This window comes from Chelmon rostratus, chromosome 11 (assembly GCF_017976325.1).
Source record: "Chelmon rostratus isolate fCheRos1 chromosome 11, fCheRos1.pri, whole genome shotgun sequence".
Taxonomy (NCBI): Eukaryota; Metazoa; Chordata; class Actinopteri; order Chaetodontiformes; family Chaetodontidae; genus Chelmon; species Chelmon rostratus.
The window spans coordinates 15,437,405-15,456,949 of NC_055668.1; the positions used below are offsets into that span (position 1 = coordinate 15,437,405).

Genomic DNA, 19,545 nt, shown 5'->3' on the forward strand with positions numbered 1-19,545 from the left:
CCGATGTTGTCTTCGTCGCTTTTTGATGACGTGTGTTGTAACTTCGAATGGCTCGTGCACTATTAAAAAACAGGAACAGGCGCCTATTTCGGCGCCAGGTTTAATTTTAATGAACGTCCTGTTCCGGTGACAGCTGTGAATGAACATCTGCACCTAACAGTGGACGTGTACTTCACCAACGCTGAACGACTGTCCTCTACGGTGATGGAGTACGGAAAGGAGAGAGTGGTGGCGTTAGTCGACATGGACTGCTTTTACGTCCAGGTGGAGCAGAGGCTCAATCCAGCTCTGAAGAACACGCCCTGTGTGGTGGCCCAGTACAAGACGTGGAAAGGAGGCAGGTGAGTGTTTGACACAGAGACGGTGTTTTTCTGGTCGGGGCAACTGAAACAGCTAAGCGAGGAGACTGTCCCACAAAGCGGGATTGTTATGCCTTTAGGATAATGTAGTAAAATTTAGTAAATCTCTCGAGTCCCTTGTTACCAGCGATTGATGCAAAAAGCCGTTTCTCCTTTTTCTCGGTGCTGCTATCCAGTTAGTTGGTTCAGTGAGGCTTAACTATGATGATCGATGACTTCGTATTGCCAAAGCACCCTGGCTAGCATACCCTAGCATAAATACTAGAATGTAGATAAGTATTAACAGACGGAGTAATGTAAATGATACCAGAAAACAAAACTCAGAATGAGATAAAAGACAGGACAGGAAATGGGTGACCAGAATGACTAGAGTTACGTGTGAAAGTTCATTCTTCAACAAGTAGTTTGACAGAGATATAAGTGGTCCACTTACAAGCTTTTCCACACCATTCAAATGCCTCACAGTCATCCCTGGCGGATAGACCTTGCTCAGTTGTCATCATGTGATCTGATTATTGAACCGAGAAGGGATGGTAACCCTGTCACTAGATAGTGACATGTATTTACACAGGGGACACTGTACTCAGCTTGTGTCTGCTCAGTTGCGTGGACCATTTGAATTGCTGTCTCTGTGTCAGCTACTCACCCGCTTTAACCCCCCTTGGATCTTACTATTTACATGTTTTTGCAGTAAGTAAATATGAGTTAAAAAACGTGGTTCTCGACTAAATATAGTTCTCTTTCAGTATCATAGCTGTGAGCTACGAGGCCAGGGCCCATGGTGTCACCAGGAACATGTGGGTGGACGATGCGAAGAAACTGTGCCCAGATCTCCAGGTAGCACGCGTGCGTGAGTCTCACGGCAAGGCAGATCTGACACTGTAAGTGCTGGCGATGTACTTTATGACCTCCACACCTATTCACAATTGCTGAGTTTGTGCCATGACACTTTTTTCTTTGACAGGATGAATATTGAGTTAATATTATTTTGATACCTCCACTCCTGTGACTAGTTTCAAAGTAAATAACCTACTCACCCCTGTGTAGTTACCGGGAGGCGAGTGTGGAGGTGATTGAGGTGATGTCTCGCTTTGCTGTGATTGAGAGGGCAAGCATTGATGAGGCCTACATGGATCTGACTTCTGCGGTCCAGCAGCGGCTGAAAAACATGACTGACACACAAACTGAGCCTCACCTCCTGAAGACGACCTACATCCAGGGGTACCCACAAAGTTCACCTGAACAGGAAGCGTATGCAGAGGATGTTGCTATTGATAAAGGTATGCTATAAGCAAACTGATGACTGATTGATTACTCATTGTTTCAACACTGGACATAGGAAGTTGGTGTTGAAAAATGACATGCAACACACCCACAAAAACAGTGAGAGGATGTATACCCCTAATACTGTCATATTTGTCCTCAGAGGAACAGAGGTCCAGAGGTCTTCAGCAGTGGCTGGCATCCTTACCTGTACCTCTATTAGGGGAGCAGAGCTCTGCAGACCTGCAGCTAACTGTGGGGGCACTAATTGTTGAGGAAATGAGGGCGGCTGTGGAGAAGCACACAGGGTTCCGCTGTTCAGCAGGGATATCACACAACAAGGTAGGAAAACCTCTGTTTTTTATTCTTATAAATCTAATGCTGGTGCAATATGTAGAAGAGTGCTCATTATCTTTGCTGGGGTCATACTTAACTGTCTACCTTTTCCAGGTATTGGCCAAACTAGCCTGTGGTCTGAACAAACCCAACCGACAAACCGTTCTGCCTTTGGACTCTGTGGCAGAACTTTTCAGCTCTCTACCCATCAGCAAGATGTGAGTTCAGAGTACTACTACTACATAAAGCATTTACTCATCAAAGATTACACTCACATTCTGACATTGAAGTGTAAATATAAAAGCTGACTAACAATACACTGAACTCTACTGTATTGCTTATTTTCACCCACGCAGCCGTAACTTGGGCGGAAAGCTGGGTGCCTCCATTACAGAAACTCTGGGAATAGAGAACATGGGCGATCTGACTCGCTTCTCTCAGGCCCAACTGGGACAGCACTTTGGAGAAAAGACAGGGTAAGACAAACAAGATATTCCCTTTGAAGTCAGCTGTCATAAGATGACAGAAAGTCTTGCTTAGTTTTTGCATTTTATGTCAGACACCATTATAATTTTAAGTTGGCTTAAAAACATCTTAGGGCAAAGGTTTTCTTGCTTTGCGAGGCAGATGGATTCAGAAGATTACACAAGATCATGCAAACTGAGAGTCCATCTTGTCAGGGTTCAAGCTGCGCGCTTGTGGCCAAACCAGTTACGGACACAGTTATTTCGGACCCGTCATGGTTACCGGTGTGGTTTAGGTGAAAACAACAATGGCGGCTCCTGGAGTTGTTAGCACAGATGCTGCTATAGCAGCAGTTATTTCAGAACTGCTGAGTATTTCTTCATTGAATGAAGAGCAAAGAATGGTGTTTTTTCACTCTTCTTCCAACTGGCTATAGCAAAAGTCCTACTACATCATATGATTTATTGATTTGATTGTTTGAAGTGTGCCTGTGACAGACAGATGGTTTGACAGTTTCCACTGATGACTTCCCAGATGGTTCTGTGTAACAAACCAGCTGGCGTGTCAGGTTAAATGGTTCCCCCAATAAAGACAAACCTGTTTGATAAAAGTGCTCCAGAAATAAACAGGACTTAACCTCTGAGCATTTTATTTATACTTGACCAACCGCATATGCCATTGAATCTCTCTGCTTTGCAGCCAGTGGCTGTATGACTTGTGTCGGGGGATTGAGTTTGAAGCAGTGAAACCGAGACAGCTTCCTAAATCCATCGGCTGCAGTAAGAACTTCCCTGGGAAGACATCCCTGGCTACAAAAGAGCAGGTACAGCCCATCAGTCTGTTTTTTTCTGTATTGCTTAATCTGTCTTTTTAGTCTCATCTTGACTGACATTGAAAGTGATGAAACTTTGAGAGAATGTAGTTGATCCATCTAGATGTGTAAGGAAGATGGCATTAGTCACATTCTTGTCATAATGTCAACAAATGCGCAATCTTTTACATAATTTCCTTATCTTTTATGATTTGCGCGATCATTTTCATGTTAATTACTAAAACGTCTGTGTAGGTACAGTATTGGCTTCATCAACTGGCCCTTGAGCTGGAGGAGAGGCTGACCAAGGACAGAGAAGTGGTGAGAAAAAGCGGTTTGTGGTCATGTCTCATTTTTATTTTCCCTTTTTACTGCAGTACTACCTATCTCCTCGACTGGGTTTCATAATGATGTTATATACAGTAAATATTACTGGGTTTCACATAGATGACTGTCATTTCTCGCCATCCAACAGAATGGTCGAGTGGCCAAGTTGTTGACAGTAGGTGTACGTCAGCTTGGAGATAAGAGGCCGAGCAGCTTCTCTCGCTGTTGTGCTTTAGTACGTTATGAAGCGAGCAAACTATCCAGTGACAGCTTTGCCATCATCAAGAGTCTCAACACAGCAGGGAACCACCAGGCAGCCTGGTAATTACAGCATAATAACACAGTGAAATATTTCCAGTTATTAGTGGTTGAAGGAATCCTGTGTGATTTACGTATTACACCGTCTTACATAATTTCCCCAGGACTCCACCCCTCACCCTGCTACACCTCTCAGCTAGCAAGTTCAGTGATGCTCCATCAGCAGGGGGGATTGCTGGCTTTCTTTCCAGTGATGCCACATCAACCCAGAGTGTTTTCTCAACCACTCAGTCCTCCACTAAGCCACCCTCTGAACTGAAAAATGACTCCACATGCAAACAACCTGGCACCATCCAGTCCTTCTTTCAAAAGGCAGCTGAAAAACAAAGACAGAAGGTTACAAAAGATGAGGAGGATGACGACGTCGGCTCCACAGGAATTCTCCCATCTTCCTCCTCTGACAAGACCTCTGCTATTGATACTCAGTTAGAGACAGATAACAACGGTCCTGTTTCCTCATTTAAGGTTTCGTCTCACCCTAAAAACGGTTCAGTGAGCCCCCATTCTGGCATTTCCTCCTTCTTCCACAAGAAAACCCTTGATAGAAGCTTCCAGGCCTCAGCGTCAACATTGAACAAGCCTGATGTGGGACTCAGACCTGGGCCTGTCAATAGAGAAAACTCTGAAGACCCTGTGACCGATGTGTCTGGCCTCCTGACAAAGCATAGCTCAGAGTTTACATCTGACCAGTTGCCATGTGAAGAGTTAAGGGATGAACTGGACATCGATCTAGAGGTAAACCACCACCCCTCCAGTGTGGCCAGAGAAGACCTGTTTAACTGTGAACGCTGTGGCCAGGAGGTGTTAGTCTGGGAAATGCCTGAACACAATGACTACCACTTTGCCCTGGACCTCCAGAATTCACTCTCTTCATCCACAAGTTCAGCAAACGCCTCTTCCTCTTCCACCGCCATCTCTTCTTCTTCTTCTCTAACTCCTCACAAAGTAGGAACAGTAGGCATGACCCAGTCCTCCCGGGGCAAGACAAAAACCAGAGGCCAGTCAGGACCCCAACCAAAAAGGCATCGCTCCCAAGGTGGAAGCACAGGAACTCTGGATTCTTTTTTCAAGAGGAGCTGAAGATGTGCTGTAGGACTGCATTTTCAAAAGAATAAAATACAAATTTCTAATAATGTCGTAATGAGAAATGTTATTGTGCCTTATAATAATGTCTGCAATTTACAAAAGTGTTAATTTATGTAATTTGTCTCACATGTGCTTTTTATAATAAAGATAAAGGCAATACTTTTAAGGATTAATTGTAGCATATAATCATTGTCAGAGTATATTTAAGATACTGTTTACATTTTGTAGCAGTGTCCATTATGTTACAGTATTCTGCCAGCAGATGCCACTAATCAGCTGAGTATAGAGCAGGAATCCTCACCTGAGTGTCAGTTTGAAGTTTTCTTGTGAACTCATACTGCAAATGCTAGTCTTTTGAAAGATAAGAGAGTATATATATGAAATATGATTGCCAGGAGGATGAGAGAAATTGCACCATTATAAGATGTGTCATACTGTTTTGTTCACTTTTCTACCACGGTGACTGTGTTGTTCTGTGGTGCACCGAAAGACAGTTGAACTTACTCTTGCGTTGGCTTGCATCAGCTGGGGAACAGATAAGGAGGAGCACTATCAGGAAAATGAAACCGAGCCTTTTAAAACTCATTTTTTTTATGAGTCATGACTGGTGACGTGGAGTCTAACAGACAAAACACCTGCTTAAGAGACCATAAAAGTTTTATTCATGTACATTATACACAAATGGATCTGTACATAAATATTGCATTTCACCCCAATAATAATCAAATAACTACAATTTCAATTAAAATGAAAACAGGTTGTGATTTCAAAAGAAGTGAAGATGTGTTGGTGTCATTAAGAAGACTGTGAAAACAGTGAAAAACGTGTTTGAATAAGTTGTAAAATCCAGAACTACTAGAAACCTATAAAATACTTCTCAGATGCATTAAACCAAACACCTGATATAAGTCTTCATAAAGGATATATAAAATTTTTTGGTTAAAATGTGTTTTCCTTCTTTGAGTGCACACAAACTGCGCAACAACAACGCGGGTGCAACAAAACAGGGCACATATCTCAGTTGTCCACGATCAATGATGTCAGTGGGACAACAATCTGTAATTATAATAAGACAGAAAAGAAGGCCAACAGCAGCCTTGAACAGAGGATCAGTTAATTACTTTTCAAAGTTGACCTCTAAGTATCAAAAGCTGTTTAAAGGAGTAGCACCAACTTAATTTTTTTTACTAAGATGTAAAACTTTGGGGTGTCATGGAAAGCTACTACAACGGTAGTTCCATCAGGCACTGTGATTAACCCCTTCAAAGTCAGTGACATCAGTAACTTGAGTGAAGAGACGACCTCAAATATCTTGAATATAATTGCTTTTAAACAAAGCTGCGTCAGCAGGCAGCTTCACATATATAGAATCCACAATCAAACACATCTCTTTGGGAGAAACAACCCATGTTTTTTTTCCTGAAAACCTCCCTTCCCCAAGTCAGTGACAGAAACCTCCAGCGGAGTAGTTCTGTGAGAATGGAATGCTGTCTAATACACTATCTACACTGACCTGAGTAACTAAAGCACTTGAAAGATAGGCAGCAAGATCATTGCCATCTCACTGCACTATCGTGAGGCATTGTTTGTGAATAAAAAACATAATTCTCATGTGACATTTTACATAAAATCAGTTACTAGGTGATTGCCAACGTGAGCTATCTTGGTGGGCTGACAAACAAACTGGGTCAAGTTCTAAATATGCATACCTCATAATGCCCACCTTTGCCTTCATAAAGTGCCCTTATCAGCAATATAGCTTGAAGTTTAGCTTATATACAACTAACAAGCTGTGTCTGAGAATCACAAAGGTATCTCAGTGCTTTCATAACATCAGCGGTTACTAAGAAAAGGGTATGATTTAGAGAATTCAAATACAGTGAGATCAGAGGCTTGTTCTTTTCAGTCAGGCACTATGCTGGTAACACAGATAAGCTGCTGAGGGACGATGACAACAATGACATTAGTGATACAGGTCACATCTTGATGTCCAAGCATCTGATACTTGCAACTGTTGAGTTTGTAAACGATTATCTGCCAAAGGTATATCAACTGGCATTTGTGTTTCAGTGCAAGTGTGTGTATCTTTTATCCAAGCGTGTTAGGAGTGCATTTATGTGTAAACTGTGTAAGTAGCACTTCAATGTAGGTGTGAGAGAGCAATTTCCTTGTTGTCACTTATTGATCTGTGCATTACAACGATGCGGTCTTGCTAAGTAAATGTGTTGAAGAGGCGGCTGCCTCTTATCAGTGGCATGAAAAGCAACACTCTTTACACCTCAACAGAAAATATCAGCAGTTATTTAAAAGGCTGAAAAGGACAAATGAGGAGGATGACAACAAGAAGACAACAATGAAATATTGTGAAAGGGACAAGGGCAGAGTGACCTTTGGAGAAAGCAGGAGGTTCTTTGTAAAGCACCTTGTTTTTGGGCAGGACGGTGTTTTCTGTTTTGGTTCTCACAGAAACTTTACGCTTCGTCATCATCGCTTTGGGATGGTCGGTACTGGGAGATGGGCTGCAACTTGGTGACATGGCCGATACCTTTGGTCACGCCCTCTCTGAAGAGCACCTTAGCTCCCACCTTCAGGTATTCTGGGTGCTTGATGAACTTGAAGAGGACCACTGCTTTCTCCCCTGTCCTCAGCTCCTCCTGTGGAACAGTGATGTGCCATGAGAACAGGATGAAAAGAGAGACAGCATTAAGAATAAACCAAATTCAAGTAGTAGTCTGGAGTAGAGGACAACCTTCAGACAGGAACAGTTTTAGCTCAGTGCATGAACTAACCTTGCCATACACAGCTTCCACAGTGGCGGTCTGTCTCACATTACCAATGTGCACAGTAACCTGGAAGCCTTTGTGGAAGGTCTTTGCATGGAAGAGCAGCACAATCTCAGCCTCAAACATCCAGCAGATGGTCGGATCCATCTCTGGACTCACCATCACCATGCCCTGTAAATGGAAAACACATGGACATTATACACACATAGAACTGAGAATGTAGCATGATAAAATGTAGATGGTTTAATGACATACTTATCATTAAAAAACAGGAATAGCAATCAGTGATCAATTACCAAATAAGATATGTATTTTCATGTAAATACAAGAAACACACACTTTCTCTAAATACTGGGATGGGCAATCAGTAAAGGGTTAGGGTTTGAGAGAAGTGTCTGACCTTGCGTAGTAGCGACCGGTCAAAGTTGCCCAGGGCAAGTGTGGCAGCCTGGCCGGCCCTGAGTACCCTGCATGCTGAGCGATTCCTTTGGATGCTCCCAATGGTCAGTTTGTGGAACTGGCCCGAGTCTGTGGGCCCTACCACAAGATGATCTCCCTCACGGCAAATACCACTACACAATTAAAGACAATAGTGAGTCAGAGTCCATGCTTGAAAAAAAAACGACAAAAAAAGTTAAATGGAAGGACATGAAGTAAGTGTTTCTACACACTGACCTGTACAGAGTACCCCCCACCACAGTCCCCACCTCTGGCACTGTGTAGATCTCATCCACCTGTGATGACAGACACTGCTGTCAATCACATCGAAATCATCTGTGTGTAATGTGTGTGTGTATGTGCCAGCTGATTGCTTCATCTCACACCTACCTGAAACTCAGTTAGCTGTTGCATAAGCTCCTCCTGCTCCTTGCTGTTGCTGAGAGGCGGGATGATGTTGAAGAAGACCTTGAGCAAGTCTAGACTCTCTCCAGACACGCTGGACAAGGTGAAAATGGGTGTGACGCTGCCAAGGAGAGCACAAGCACATCATCAGGACACACAGACGTCACTCCTTCTACCATCCACTGTTACAAGGGTATATGTAACTAGAAAACATGCTTATTCAATTATGTATACAGTATGGAGTTGTTTCATACTTGGGTGACTGGGCGAACTGCTGCGCTGCTGTGACTGCATCGTCTGTACTGCCTACGACCATGGGCACCTTGTTGCAGCCCGGCTGCTTCAGGACACGCTCCAACTGCCGCACAGTGCGCTCCACTGTGGCCCGCGTACAGAGGTCCACCTTACTGATGACGATGAAGATGGGCACCTTTAGGGCCATGGCAATTCCAAGATGCTCCCGTGTCGTACCAGCTGAGAAAGAGCAAAATAGTAATATTCAGTTAGGTCTGGCAGGAGGGTTTCAATACGTTGAATCTACTCTTTCAGGTGCACCTTGCTCTTCCTTATAAGGTTTACATACGTCTACATCCTTGAGGGAAAGGACTATTGTGACCTTAGATAACACTGCTTATCTGCTGGCACTCAGTGTGGGTCAAAGGGTCAAGACATCATAAATATATGACATGATAAGGCCACATTGAATTTACCATTACGAGTGCTTGTTATGCCATCAGAGGAAGTAGACAGGACAGCAATACAGGAATATTCAACCACATATGGTAATTATCATGAATGCCCTGGCTGTCCAGAATGACAAAGACAAATTCTTCATAACACAGTGACTTCCAGACAGGAGGCTCATCATGTTCCTTTGTAAATAAAGCGATATATATAGTAGATTATGTTAGTTAGGATACAGGTCTCAGCTTTTCCTACGTCACATACAGACCCAATGACACACATACACAGAGACAGACAAAGACTCAAATTACCCTGACCCCCTCGTCAGCTGAGCAGCAGCTTGTTTTGCTGGTTGTGTGTTACCTAATAGTTCATCCAAGGTAAAGGTACACAGGATAAATCAAAGCTGGACATGCCAAAATATCTGGTAAAGCAGGGCAGAGTGATATAAGATGATTACCCGCTCTTTGGCTTTTTGTCTTGTCACAGATATGACCTAAGATGAGCCCTATGTATTACACAGATCAATTTCTCTGTTTCATAATTAAAGGAGTTGCTCTTGGGTTACAGACACTGTGTCCCCTTTCTGTCTGTTGCATAGTTAAGATGGTCATCATTCTTGACCCCATTTCCCCAAGCACACCCATTTTTAGAACAGACACCCACACAAACACAGCAATGCCTACAGTACAAGAAGTACAGAAACCCAAGCATATAAGTACATATCAATAAAAGAATAATACTGCATAGGTTTTAAAAAAGGTGCATTACAGGTTGAGCTTTCAGCGGCACTCTTTGAGGCCCATTTCAGTTTTCCTCTGCAGAGTAGTAATGGTTCAGTTTTGTTTGATTTCATATATCCATGCCCTATTTATGCCCCACAAAGTTAAAATGCTTAAAGTATTTTAATTTATTGTGATGAAATTATGATTGGCAAATGGGTGTAATTTGCTTTGTTACTACTGAATGAACGTAAATACAACTGCTTATTTACTAAAGGACACATTCAGGTCAAAGGTAAATTTACAACAAACCAATCTTTCTGCACATGGCTGAAAACAGGAAAAACTAACCTGTCATTGCAGTTTCTCAAGCTTTTTAATTACATACAACATTGTGACCGTGCCTAGGAAATTCTTTTTCTACTTGTTTATCTTCTTACTCTACTGGTGCCGGTAGACAACATTACTTTTGTGGCCTTGCTGGAGTGGTAGGTTGTGAGTGTGGCTCAGGTTTCATCTATGGCTCCTTGCCATTTACAAAAATAAAACTCAACTAAATATTTCTTAATAACTCTGTATTAGTCAAGGCCATTGCTTTAAAAAGCACAGAGATTCTTTACAGCGGGTCACAAGCTTTTTAACAGCGTGTTCTTATCTGAACGAACATGCCTGTCGAAGCCCCTCCCCACCAAGTGATCTGGCAGAGTTAGCACACACAAAAATATGTCAGGATGGCCGAGCGGTCTAAGGCGCTGCGTTCAGGTCGCAGTCTCCCCTGGAGGCGTGGGTTCGAATCCCACTTCTGACAGTAACTTCTTTTTGGACCAAATCCTACTAGCTAAATCAAATAGTGCTCTACATTAAACTAAGAAAAAGTAAACAAATACAGGATAAAAACAAAGAAAACGTCTTTACAACCAAAATCATACAACTGTATGATTCAAAGTATGTCCTTCTTGGACCTTGTTATTGTACAAAATTCCTGCACCTAGTCTCACTTGCTGTTATAAAAGGTCTGGGGATTGCTGTAAAGAAATAACGCCCTACTAGAGAATTTATCAATAAAACTAGTTGTTCAAATGTAATGTCTTAAGTTGAAAAATCCCAACTTTATGCAAAAGGGGGTGGAATTTGCCTGCCGCCTACATGCCATGACTTCTGGTGACTGCTGATGCACACAGCTTACAGACCCATCTGGGTCAGAGGACTGTGACATGAATGGTATTTGAGATATTTTGGGACTAGTAGTAGCAGGCAGGGAATGGTTACATAAACTCAGATATCACATGTTTGCAAAGCGCTAAGCCAGAGCTGGCCACCATTAGTCCACTACAGTGTGGAGGTGTGATGTACACAAACATAGGCTCTCTGACAAGACTAGCCCTGCAAGTGTCTATTACCAGTCTGTGTCCCTGTGACAGATCCACTTTCAGCCTAGCTATTCTGAATAGTAAAGCGACTGGATAAAGGGCGCACATAGAAGAGGTACAAGTACATTTTAACTGACATACAACGATGATCAAATTCTTACTAAATTACTAGAAATGTAAGAATAAATTAATCAATTTACACTTACCAATACCAGTATTTGCGCTGACAACCAGCATAGCGAAATCTGGACAGTAGCTGGTGAGGCCAAAGATGGTGGTCTTCAGGTACTTGTGGTGACCCGCCAGATCAATGAATGTGATCATTTTAGAGGCACTTTCACAAATCTCCTCTGCTGTCCGAGACTCACTGTAATTCACAATCTGCGAAAAGATGTAATCATGGCTGAAGGGTCACAATGTATATTGCATTAAAAAAGCTGCACCAACATACTCCTCAGTTATTTATTTGAAAGTATAGGTCAGACTAAATATCAGTTACTTACTTGCAGACATAGTAGCTTGATGAGTAATACATTACTATATTAGTATTACATTGCATTAACTTACTTTTCTCTTTACATAACTATTTCCCAAACCATATTCTCTCAACAAGTACACCTCAGTAGGATGTATAATGTAATGTATTTGACTTTTGCTGTTATTTATGGCAAATACAATAACATTTATACTGGGGTAAACATTATTTCTTCTCTGGTGCTGGATCTTTTCTCACCTCTCCTTTACTATTGAAGCCAAGGATTTCAAAGCTGATGCTTGAAGTGCGTCCAGTCTGGATCTCATGCAGATGTCTGAAGAGGTTGAGCCTCGCTCTTCCCCGTCCATTGTCCAGCTCACCCTGTGTCAAAACACCCAATAGAGTGGATTTGCCAGAGTCCACATTACCCAGTACGGCTACTCGCAGGTCCAAGAACTGCAGGAAAACGCGAAGAAAAAGCAGGGATTTTAAAAAATGTACAAGATGCACAACAAAAGAGTATCAACTAAAAAGCAACACGACTTCACCTTCGCCCTACTAACCTGCTGGTCATCTGGCACCTTGCGAATAAGAACCTCAGCAATTTTACGAGGCACATCAGAGTCATAGTCCACTTCTCGCTCTCTGAGAACAGTGATGTCAGCTCCAACTCTGTCAGAAAAAAGAAAAACAAATACGTAGATAAATATAGTGTTTAATTTTGATTGTGCAATTACAAAATAACCTGTAATTTGTTTAAAAAAGCTTTGTTTAAAATGACACACTGTCATTTACCATTTGTTTGGTTAGGGTTATAACTTGTCAAAAAAAGTGACAATGCGCTGAGGCTTGAAAAAAAGTGAATGAGATAATATCTTGACTTACTTCTCTGCCAGCTTGTGGAGTGTCTTCAGTGACGCCTTCATATCTTCCTCTGACAGTCCCACCAGCATGCCATTATCCTCAACACCTATTTGATAGACAGCTTCGCCTCGACCCTCCTGCAGTCGCCATTTCATTTGTGTTGCCAGGTGCTCGAAACGGTATTGTGTGGGGTTCACCAGCTTCAACTAGACAAAGGACAGACTTAAGAAATCAGTGCCGAACTTAAACCTAGATTGTGGAAAATTTAAATGGTACTAGTCAGTGGTTAATAATTATGATGCAAACAACTAATATCACAAAGGATTACTGGAGGGCTGAGGCAATAAAAATCTGAAACAAAGTCAATGTTGATGTGGCAGGGGAAGCACCTGTCCAGATACTAAAAATGCTCTTGCTAATCCACTGTGGTTTCGATTTCCATGCTAGACACTTGAGACTACTTGCACTGTATATTCTGAAATATCACCTACATATTGCTCACAGCTTACTGTAATGACGACTGACAATAACCTTCACAACCTGTACACTGTTATAGTGTTACGTGTAGGAGGCAACCGGCTCACTTTGAAGGAAATTAAAACATCTTTTTAACACAACAAAGACCTAGAATGGCAGCTAATTTGCTTACCTTGTACTCTATGTTTCCCTCTTCAGCCTACGAGACGGGGAGAGAAACAAAGACAGACAGAGCAGCTGTCAGACTGTAGAGAAGTGAGACAACAGGCTATTGATTTGGTAAAAGACACAAAGAAGAGCAATCTAATTGAATGAGCGTTCAAAGCACTACTGTGAATAGGTAGTCACCGAGAGCTAAACAAACCACCCGCTTAGCTAGCCTTAACACAAAGCTACTTCATGCGTTATTAGACAAAGCACACAAATGTGTAAAAGTCAATATATGTATACATATATAAATCCTTACAAGTGGGCAAATTTCTCAAATGTATACGAACAATTATGATCGGTGTAGGACAGTGTCGCTGGTTACATGCTGGTTGACAGCTGTAACAACAACTGAAGCGATTGGGTATGTTGAGACTTGCCCCGTCAACCTCAGTAAGTGTTTATAACCATGGAAACCGCTCATAAACATCATATAGCTAACATGCTATTAACTAATGCGATAAAGATGTTTTCCACTTCCTCTGTCCTTGTTGTGTGGTAACACAGTCCTTGGCTGAGCGAATATCAGGGGCTGTAATAGTAACATTAGCTAGCTCAGATGTAGTTCGACCGAGGGCACACCCGCCCCCTGTTAGGTATTTACAAACACAGCTGTTCCTCCTCTGCTAGCTAGCTTCAATACTGGCCGGCTATAGGAATCGGCTTTTAATGACACATATTTGGTTTACGAGTGTAAACATACTGTGAAAAGCAAGTTGTAACAGCAAATGTTAGGTCGCTAACTTACTATAATGTTAGCATAGTGTAACCGTCTCATTCATTTTCCTTTAGCTACGTGTCACTGCGAGTTCAAAGACAAGTCAGGACAGCATAGCTAGCCCCGTCGACGGGGACGCAATGACAACCTACGGTTATAGGAGGCACAATTTACAACATGCACTCAAACACCTATTTAAGTTCACATTATTATTACAAATAACATTAGCTTCATTTCGCTACCGGTAGTTGTAATTTCATCCTTACCTCTGGAGGTAGATATGGGGTGTTATTGCTTGGTTTGAAGTTGCGAGAGAACCGAGCCTTGGATTTCTTGTTGTTCTTTACACAAGCTTTTTTGGGGGCTACCCCATAGCCATTTCCCGCTTTGACGTTGGCCGCAGCACTTTGAGATCCGGAGCCGTGTCCATTTCCTGAGCAAAATAACTCCGATACCCGCGCATCCATCAGCTACTCTGCGACTTAACTTGTTAGCTTACCACTACCAGGATTAATATAATGCTATATCATTCAAAAATAAACCTCAGCCCGAGCATGCAGGTATTTGTATTAGAATGGAATACGCCTGCTAGTGGTAGCTTACACCCCCCAAAATAAAGACAAAGCACCGGCTGTCCCAAACTCTCCAAACCGAACAATAACAGCTTCGTCCGAGACTTTCGTTTTGAGTTTACGGTGTGAATACGTCACTGTCTGAAATGCCAATGGATGCGCTTGATTTTTAGAAGAGCAGAGCGCGAGTGAGCGGGTTTTTTGTTATCTGAAAGGCGTGAGATTGAATGTACGTTAAACCCCGCCCGCCTACTTAACTGGGTAAAAACAGCGAGCGCCCACAGACATACTCCGTTTTGCAGCGCTTTGCATCAGACGGAGGAGGAAGCAAATACGTTTGTTTACAAAGAGATTAGAAAGCTTGTTTGCAAAAGATGATGACACAAAATCAAAAAATATGTCATCATCTTAGACGCAGAGATCATTGAATTGAATCTAACCTTTACGTTGGCAGTAAATGAGAATACCTCTTCAGGTCTGTGCTCATGTTCAATAACACGTAAGGAGAAGCCTAAGTATGTTATCCACAGACAGCGACAAAGTAAGACAGAACTTGGTTTAGTTTTTCAAGGTTTTGCTTCATCAGCCAACGTTATGCCTCACCTGCAATCATCATTTTGTCTATTTTACAGGTGCAGCAGAAAGTTCTCCAGTGAAGCTGGTTTCGCCAGATTGGCATTTTTCCACTTGGCAAGAACATACAAATAAACAAACAGAAGCTGAAATGCTTCAATTTCTTGACCATAGCTACGGGACAAGAGCGCCATCAGGTGTTTGGTGGAGAATATAATTTCACGTACCACTGGGTGACCTTGAGAGGACACAGAGGGTTGCAATGTACAGTCTTAGGTTAGTTAAGAGAAACTGACAAGCGTGCTGGCCACACCATTTGAAAGTGGGCCTGACCACTAGTCTGTTTAACCATGTCCTGATTGTGTAGGCTGTTTCAATATGGGTATATGGGTTTGACTACATTTGTTTAACACATTTGTTTTGCAGATAACTAGACTAGATTTTAACTGGACCGACTGTCACCAGCAAGCTACATTACTGGTGGTGCAGTGCAATTCTTAGGCTATTCAAGTTTAAGCACTGTCCAGCAATATCACACTCAGCTCTTTAGGTCTGAATTAATTCATTTTCATAGACTTTATTTTGCAATTTGCAATTTTGTATTTCATCTCCAGCCTTTAGAGTAACATGGAAGGAGCATCATCATCAATAGAGCTGAATGTAAATTAGACTAATATCTCAGGAGCTCAGTTCAACATTTTCCAAACTAATATTAGATTAATTACTTTATTTTTACTCAAGATTATTAATAGGTGTTACATCTAATTACATAAAATACCTCAAAAGTTATTAGACTGCTTTATGCATTAGACATTTTAGCCTGGTAAAAGTATGTCACTTACTTTAAGACCTGTTGAAAGAACAACATGCTGTATTTCAACAAATTAACTTGTTTTTTTTAATAGTCATTTTTATGTATTTACCTTTTTACAGAGCTCAAGACTTCAAACTAAGATTTGAGAAAAGTCAGCCAACTCCCTTGTGGGAAATGAATAGTTCTAGAGAGCGTGGCATTTCTGAAACTCGACACTGATTGGTCAGGCGAACTATGATGCAGGGGCTCAGCCCATTCAGTTCTGGCTGAGAGAAGTGTTTTGGGATTTTTATAGCCTTAAGTTCCTTCAGACGTCCACATTCACACCCACAGGCGCACACAACACTCCCTAGGTTCTGCTCGTCTGGTCAGCATGGGTTATCCAGTGGTGATTCTGCTCTGTTTGGGACTTTTGCACCAAACTGCGAGGGCCGTCCTCATGGATAAACTAGCAGACATCAAGATTTGTGGAGATGCAGAATGCTCATGTAAGTCAGAGCACTAAAGGGAAGCATGTTATAGTGTGCATGAGTGACTATTACGTATTAAAACCATGCAGTAGAATGCATGCACTTGATAACTTTTTAGAAATAGAAGATATTTTCATCAATATTTCTGTGTCCTCTTTTATTTTCTGTGCATCATTAGATGTTCTGTCCATGGCCACCGCCTTGGATGACTTCATTGCTCCTGACTGCAGATTCATCAACATCAAGAAGGGGCAGATGGTTTATGTGTATTCTAAACTGGTACCAGACGAGGGCGCTGGAGTCTTCTGGTCTGGAAGTGTACGTGCATATTTGTTTCACCTTACAAAAGGCACAGCTGGGACAAATAAATGTGAACTTTCTGGCCTTTATAAGCAAAATGTCGAGATAGACGTTTGGTCCAATGTTCACTTTCATTCTATTAGAAATGACTACAAGTTTAGTGAGGATGGTTAAATGCGTACAGCATATATAATGTTGTGTATGGTAATTTGTTAGAGAGGCCATGCTGTTTTCACTGGCAGGTTTACAGTGAGCGGTATGTGGACCAGATGGGCATTATTGGATACTTTCCTGCAACTGTGGTGAAGGAGACACACAAGTTTGTGGAAGACACAGTTAAGGTTCCCACATCTGTGAGTATATTTGACTCTTTTATAGGACAATATCTGAGATGGGGCTTTCACTTTTCCTGGAGTAATAGGTGGTGAACAACATTTATCTCATTACATTTGTATTTTGCCTTTTTTTTTTTTTTCAGAAAATGGACTTCTACTGTGATTAAGGCATGACAGACTGAAGCCTCTCTCTTCTCAAGCATTGATTCTAGCTACTCTGGCTGTCATCAATGAAAGTAGACAGTTTTTCTCTCTGGCCAGTGTGTCCAACTATATGTCACAACCCTATGGTGCTGGGAATGAAAACCTGGACACTCTCAGTCCTCCAGCCCACAGTCTGACACTCCCTGCTGTTGGGTCAGCTTGTCCTTTCTGTCTTGCTTTATCTTAACAACACACTTTGCTCAATAAACCATTTTCATGTGACTCCAGAATGTTGATTATTTGATCAGATAATAATTAGTTCTTTGACACTTCGGGACTGGTGATTGCAATTTTGTTGTACATTTCTGCTGACACAAGGAACAGCTGTGAAGCTCTTCTCCCGTTGTAATTATATTATCACTTTAAATTTATTATGCTGATGTAGCCTTTTTATTGCAGTGTCAAGGTTTCTTGACACTGTTACCATTTTCGATTACACAGAAAACTACCTACGTCTCCCCCTTTTAAGAAGAAATGTAGTATTTAAGATAAAAAATTGCATATAATAAAAGACATATTTGCATTTTCATCACCTACTATACTCAATAATCATGTTAGCAAAGGCTATTTTTAGTGAACACGTTATCAGTTTTTGTGTTTTTGTAACCACTTAATGTGCCCCAATCTCCTCTCTTACGCACTCAACAAACCATTGTGAACTAACTCTGGTGAATGTAATGAGGGGCATTAGTACAGGTGGGATGCTGAATTATGGTGACATACAGTGCAGTAGCAATGAGATGGATCTAAGACTGATAAATTAGGTAACTCCGTCTACAGCAGCACTGGAAAACACTCGGAAATAAGAAACTGAGAGGTGAAAGTCATGCAGCTATTCTTTTTTATCTGGGAGGAGGGTTGAAGAGACCCAGACTTAATCATTGCTTCTCTTAGTTTACTGGCATATTATTGAGCATTCCTTAAACGTGCCTCAAACTTAAATCACAGCAATCTACAAAACAAATAAAGGTGGATCATATTTGCATGACAATTACTAGCTACCTGTCTGCACCCTACTGTACTGTAGTTTGTTTACAGCTAATGACAGCTGTTCCATGATGATGTACTCTGTGTTTGACCATACAGTGACAATAATTGAGCAACTTGTTTTAGACTGATGCATCTGCATTGTTTGCTAAAAGCTCTGTTAGATGTCTCATGTTGCTTAGAAATATGTCAAAGTGCCCCATGCCAGACCTCCTTAAAAGCTCACAAAGGCTGCTTGCTGCCACTTAGCGTAACATGACCTTTGAAGCTTGCTTTTAATTGTGAAGTAAAGTTATTTTCCATGAAGTGTTATTGCATTATGTTGTGTGCACCATCCATCTAAATCTTGCCTATCTTGTCTAAATCTATGTCAGTCAGCTGTCTGTCTGTCTGTCTGTCTCATATCCCCCCACTCACCACACACACACACACACACACACACACACAGCTTCCAGAGAACTATCATGATTAAACATGGCTTGGCGTATTGTCACAGTTAAGACTCTTTCCAAAGGATGATTTGAATCTCTTTTTGATTGGTTTTGAATCATCAGTATCTCTGCTTTATGCGTCATAGCACCCACCCAGATATAGTGCTGAATAAAACATCTCAAGCAAATGTTCTCTGTTGGATTTTCAGATCCAAAGATGTTTCATTTCGATGAAGAAAGCCTCAGTGATTTAGTAAATGTTCTTCATAGCTGCCAGTTAATGTCCCTGACATCTCAGGAAGTCTCTTACATGACTGCTGCATGCATTGATTTGTGAGCCCACTGCAAACAGGCCATTTTCATTAGTTTATTTCTGTTTGACCAGAGGCATTCTTATAAAGGCAGGCTTGTGAGTTCAGGGAACAGGGCTGTCACACATTACGATCAATCTCCTGTGCAATTCCCAGCCCAGATCAATGCAAACCTGTTTCAGATGTGGACATCTACCACAAAATGTCACTCAGCAGAAACATACCTTGGGCATGTCTGAGGGCTCTGCAGGGACCATTTCACTAGAGAAGACTGAAATATTTATATGTGAAGCATTTTTCAAAAATAATTTCAATTTTGAAAAGTAGCATCTGTCTCAATATGTGGTCATATTGGAATGAAATTGGTGTCATTACACAGTATGCACAGGGGAACTGGATGCTGTGTCCAATGATTATTACTCACAATTGCCACAAAGAGG

At 41.7% G+C, this 19,545-nt stretch overlaps 3 protein-coding genes and 1 non-coding gene across 5 annotated transcripts; 3 read left to right on the forward strand and 1 right to left on the reverse strand.

Moving 5' to 3' along the window:
• Positions 1 to 76: 76 nt before the first annotated feature.
• On the forward strand, positions 77 to 5,952 carry polh (polymerase (DNA directed), eta). 2 transcript variants are annotated; one of them, XM_041947177.1, is made up of 10 exons: positions 77 to 341; positions 1,106 to 1,240; positions 1,407 to 1,639; positions 1,786 to 1,964; positions 2,073 to 2,176; positions 2,315 to 2,434; positions 3,123 to 3,246; positions 3,490 to 3,555; positions 3,710 to 3,882; positions 3,984 to 5,952. In XM_041947177.1, exons 1-10 carry the CDS (start codon positions 205 to 207, stop codon positions 4,957 to 4,959), a joined length of 2,247 nt encoding a protein of 748 aa, XP_041803111.1. In that variant the 5' UTR covers positions 77 to 204; the 3' UTR covers positions 4,960 to 5,952. The 2 variants fall into 2 exon arrangements, with proteins under 2 accessions (XP_041803111.1, XP_041803112.1); XM_041947178.1 differs by having other exon boundaries at positions 1,467 to 1,639.
• On the reverse strand, positions 5,592 to 14,791 carry gtpbp2a (GTP binding protein 2a). Its single transcript, XM_041947179.1, has 12 exons — positions 14,375 to 14,791; positions 13,356 to 13,382; positions 12,728 to 12,912; positions 12,406 to 12,514; positions 12,101 to 12,298; positions 11,574 to 11,748; positions 8,846 to 9,065; positions 8,577 to 8,712; positions 8,424 to 8,482; positions 8,149 to 8,320; positions 7,755 to 7,919; positions 5,592 to 7,619 (listed from the first exon to the last, which is right to left on the reverse strand). The coding sequence occupies exons 1-12, from the start codon at positions 14,573 to 14,575 to the stop codon at positions 7,437 to 7,439; spliced, it is 1,830 nt and encodes a 609-aa protein (XP_041803113.1). The 5' UTR covers positions 14,576 to 14,791; the 3' UTR covers positions 5,592 to 7,436.
• Positions 10,723 to 10,805, forward strand: trnal-cag. Its single transcript has one exon. It is a non-coding gene; the product is annotated as a tRNA-Leu (tRNA).
• Positions 14,792 to 15,003: 212 nt separating the features above from the next.
• On the forward strand, positions 15,004 to 18,579 carry LOC121613648 (otoraplin-like). Its single transcript, XM_041947180.1, has 5 exons — positions 15,004 to 15,221; positions 15,313 to 16,555; positions 16,716 to 16,855; positions 17,080 to 17,190; positions 17,316 to 18,579. Exons 2-5 carry the CDS (start codon positions 16,441 to 16,443, stop codon positions 17,337 to 17,339), a joined length of 390 nt encoding a protein of 129 aa, XP_041803114.1. The 5' UTR covers positions 15,004 to 15,221; positions 15,313 to 16,440; the 3' UTR covers positions 17,340 to 18,579.
• Positions 18,580 to 19,545: the final 966 nt, after the last annotated feature.

Bases quoted from the DNA above. Each gene is read 5' to 3' on its own strand.
- polh (XM_041947177.1), top strand. From the start codon at position 205: ATGGAGTACGGAAAGGAGAGAGTGGTGGCGTTAGTCGACATGGACTGC. The intron at 342-1,105 runs GTGAGTGTTTGA...GTTCTCTTTCAG, and splicing joins AAGACGTGGAAAGGAGGCAG to TATCATAGCTGTGAGCTACG. The intron at 2,177-2,314 runs GTGAGTTCAGAG...TCACCCACGCAG, and splicing joins TCTCTACCCATCAGCAAGAT to CCGTAACTTGGGCGGAAAGC.
- gtpbp2a (XM_041947179.1), bottom strand. From the start codon at position 14,575: ATGGATGCGCGGGTATCGGAGTTATTTTGCTCAGGAAATGGACACGGC. The intron at 12,913-13,355 runs GTAAGCAAATTA...TCCTTTGTCTAG, and splicing joins AGGGAAACATAGAGTACAAG to TTGAAGCTGGTGAACCCCAC. The intron at 8,483-8,576 runs GTAGGTGTGAGA...CTGTCATCACAG, and splicing joins AACAGCTAACTGAGTTTCAG to GTGGATGAGATCTACACAGT.
- LOC121613648 (XM_041947180.1), top strand. From the start codon at position 16,441: ATGGGTTATCCAGTGGTGATTCTGCTCTGTTTGGGACTTTTGCACCAA. The intron at 16,556-16,715 runs GTAAGTCAGAGC...GTGCATCATTAG, and splicing joins TGGAGATGCAGAATGCTCAT to ATGTTCTGTCCATGGCCACC. The intron at 17,191-17,315 runs GTGAGTATATTT...TTTTTTTTTCAG, and splicing joins CAGTTAAGGTTCCCACATCT to AAAATGGACTTCTACTGTGA.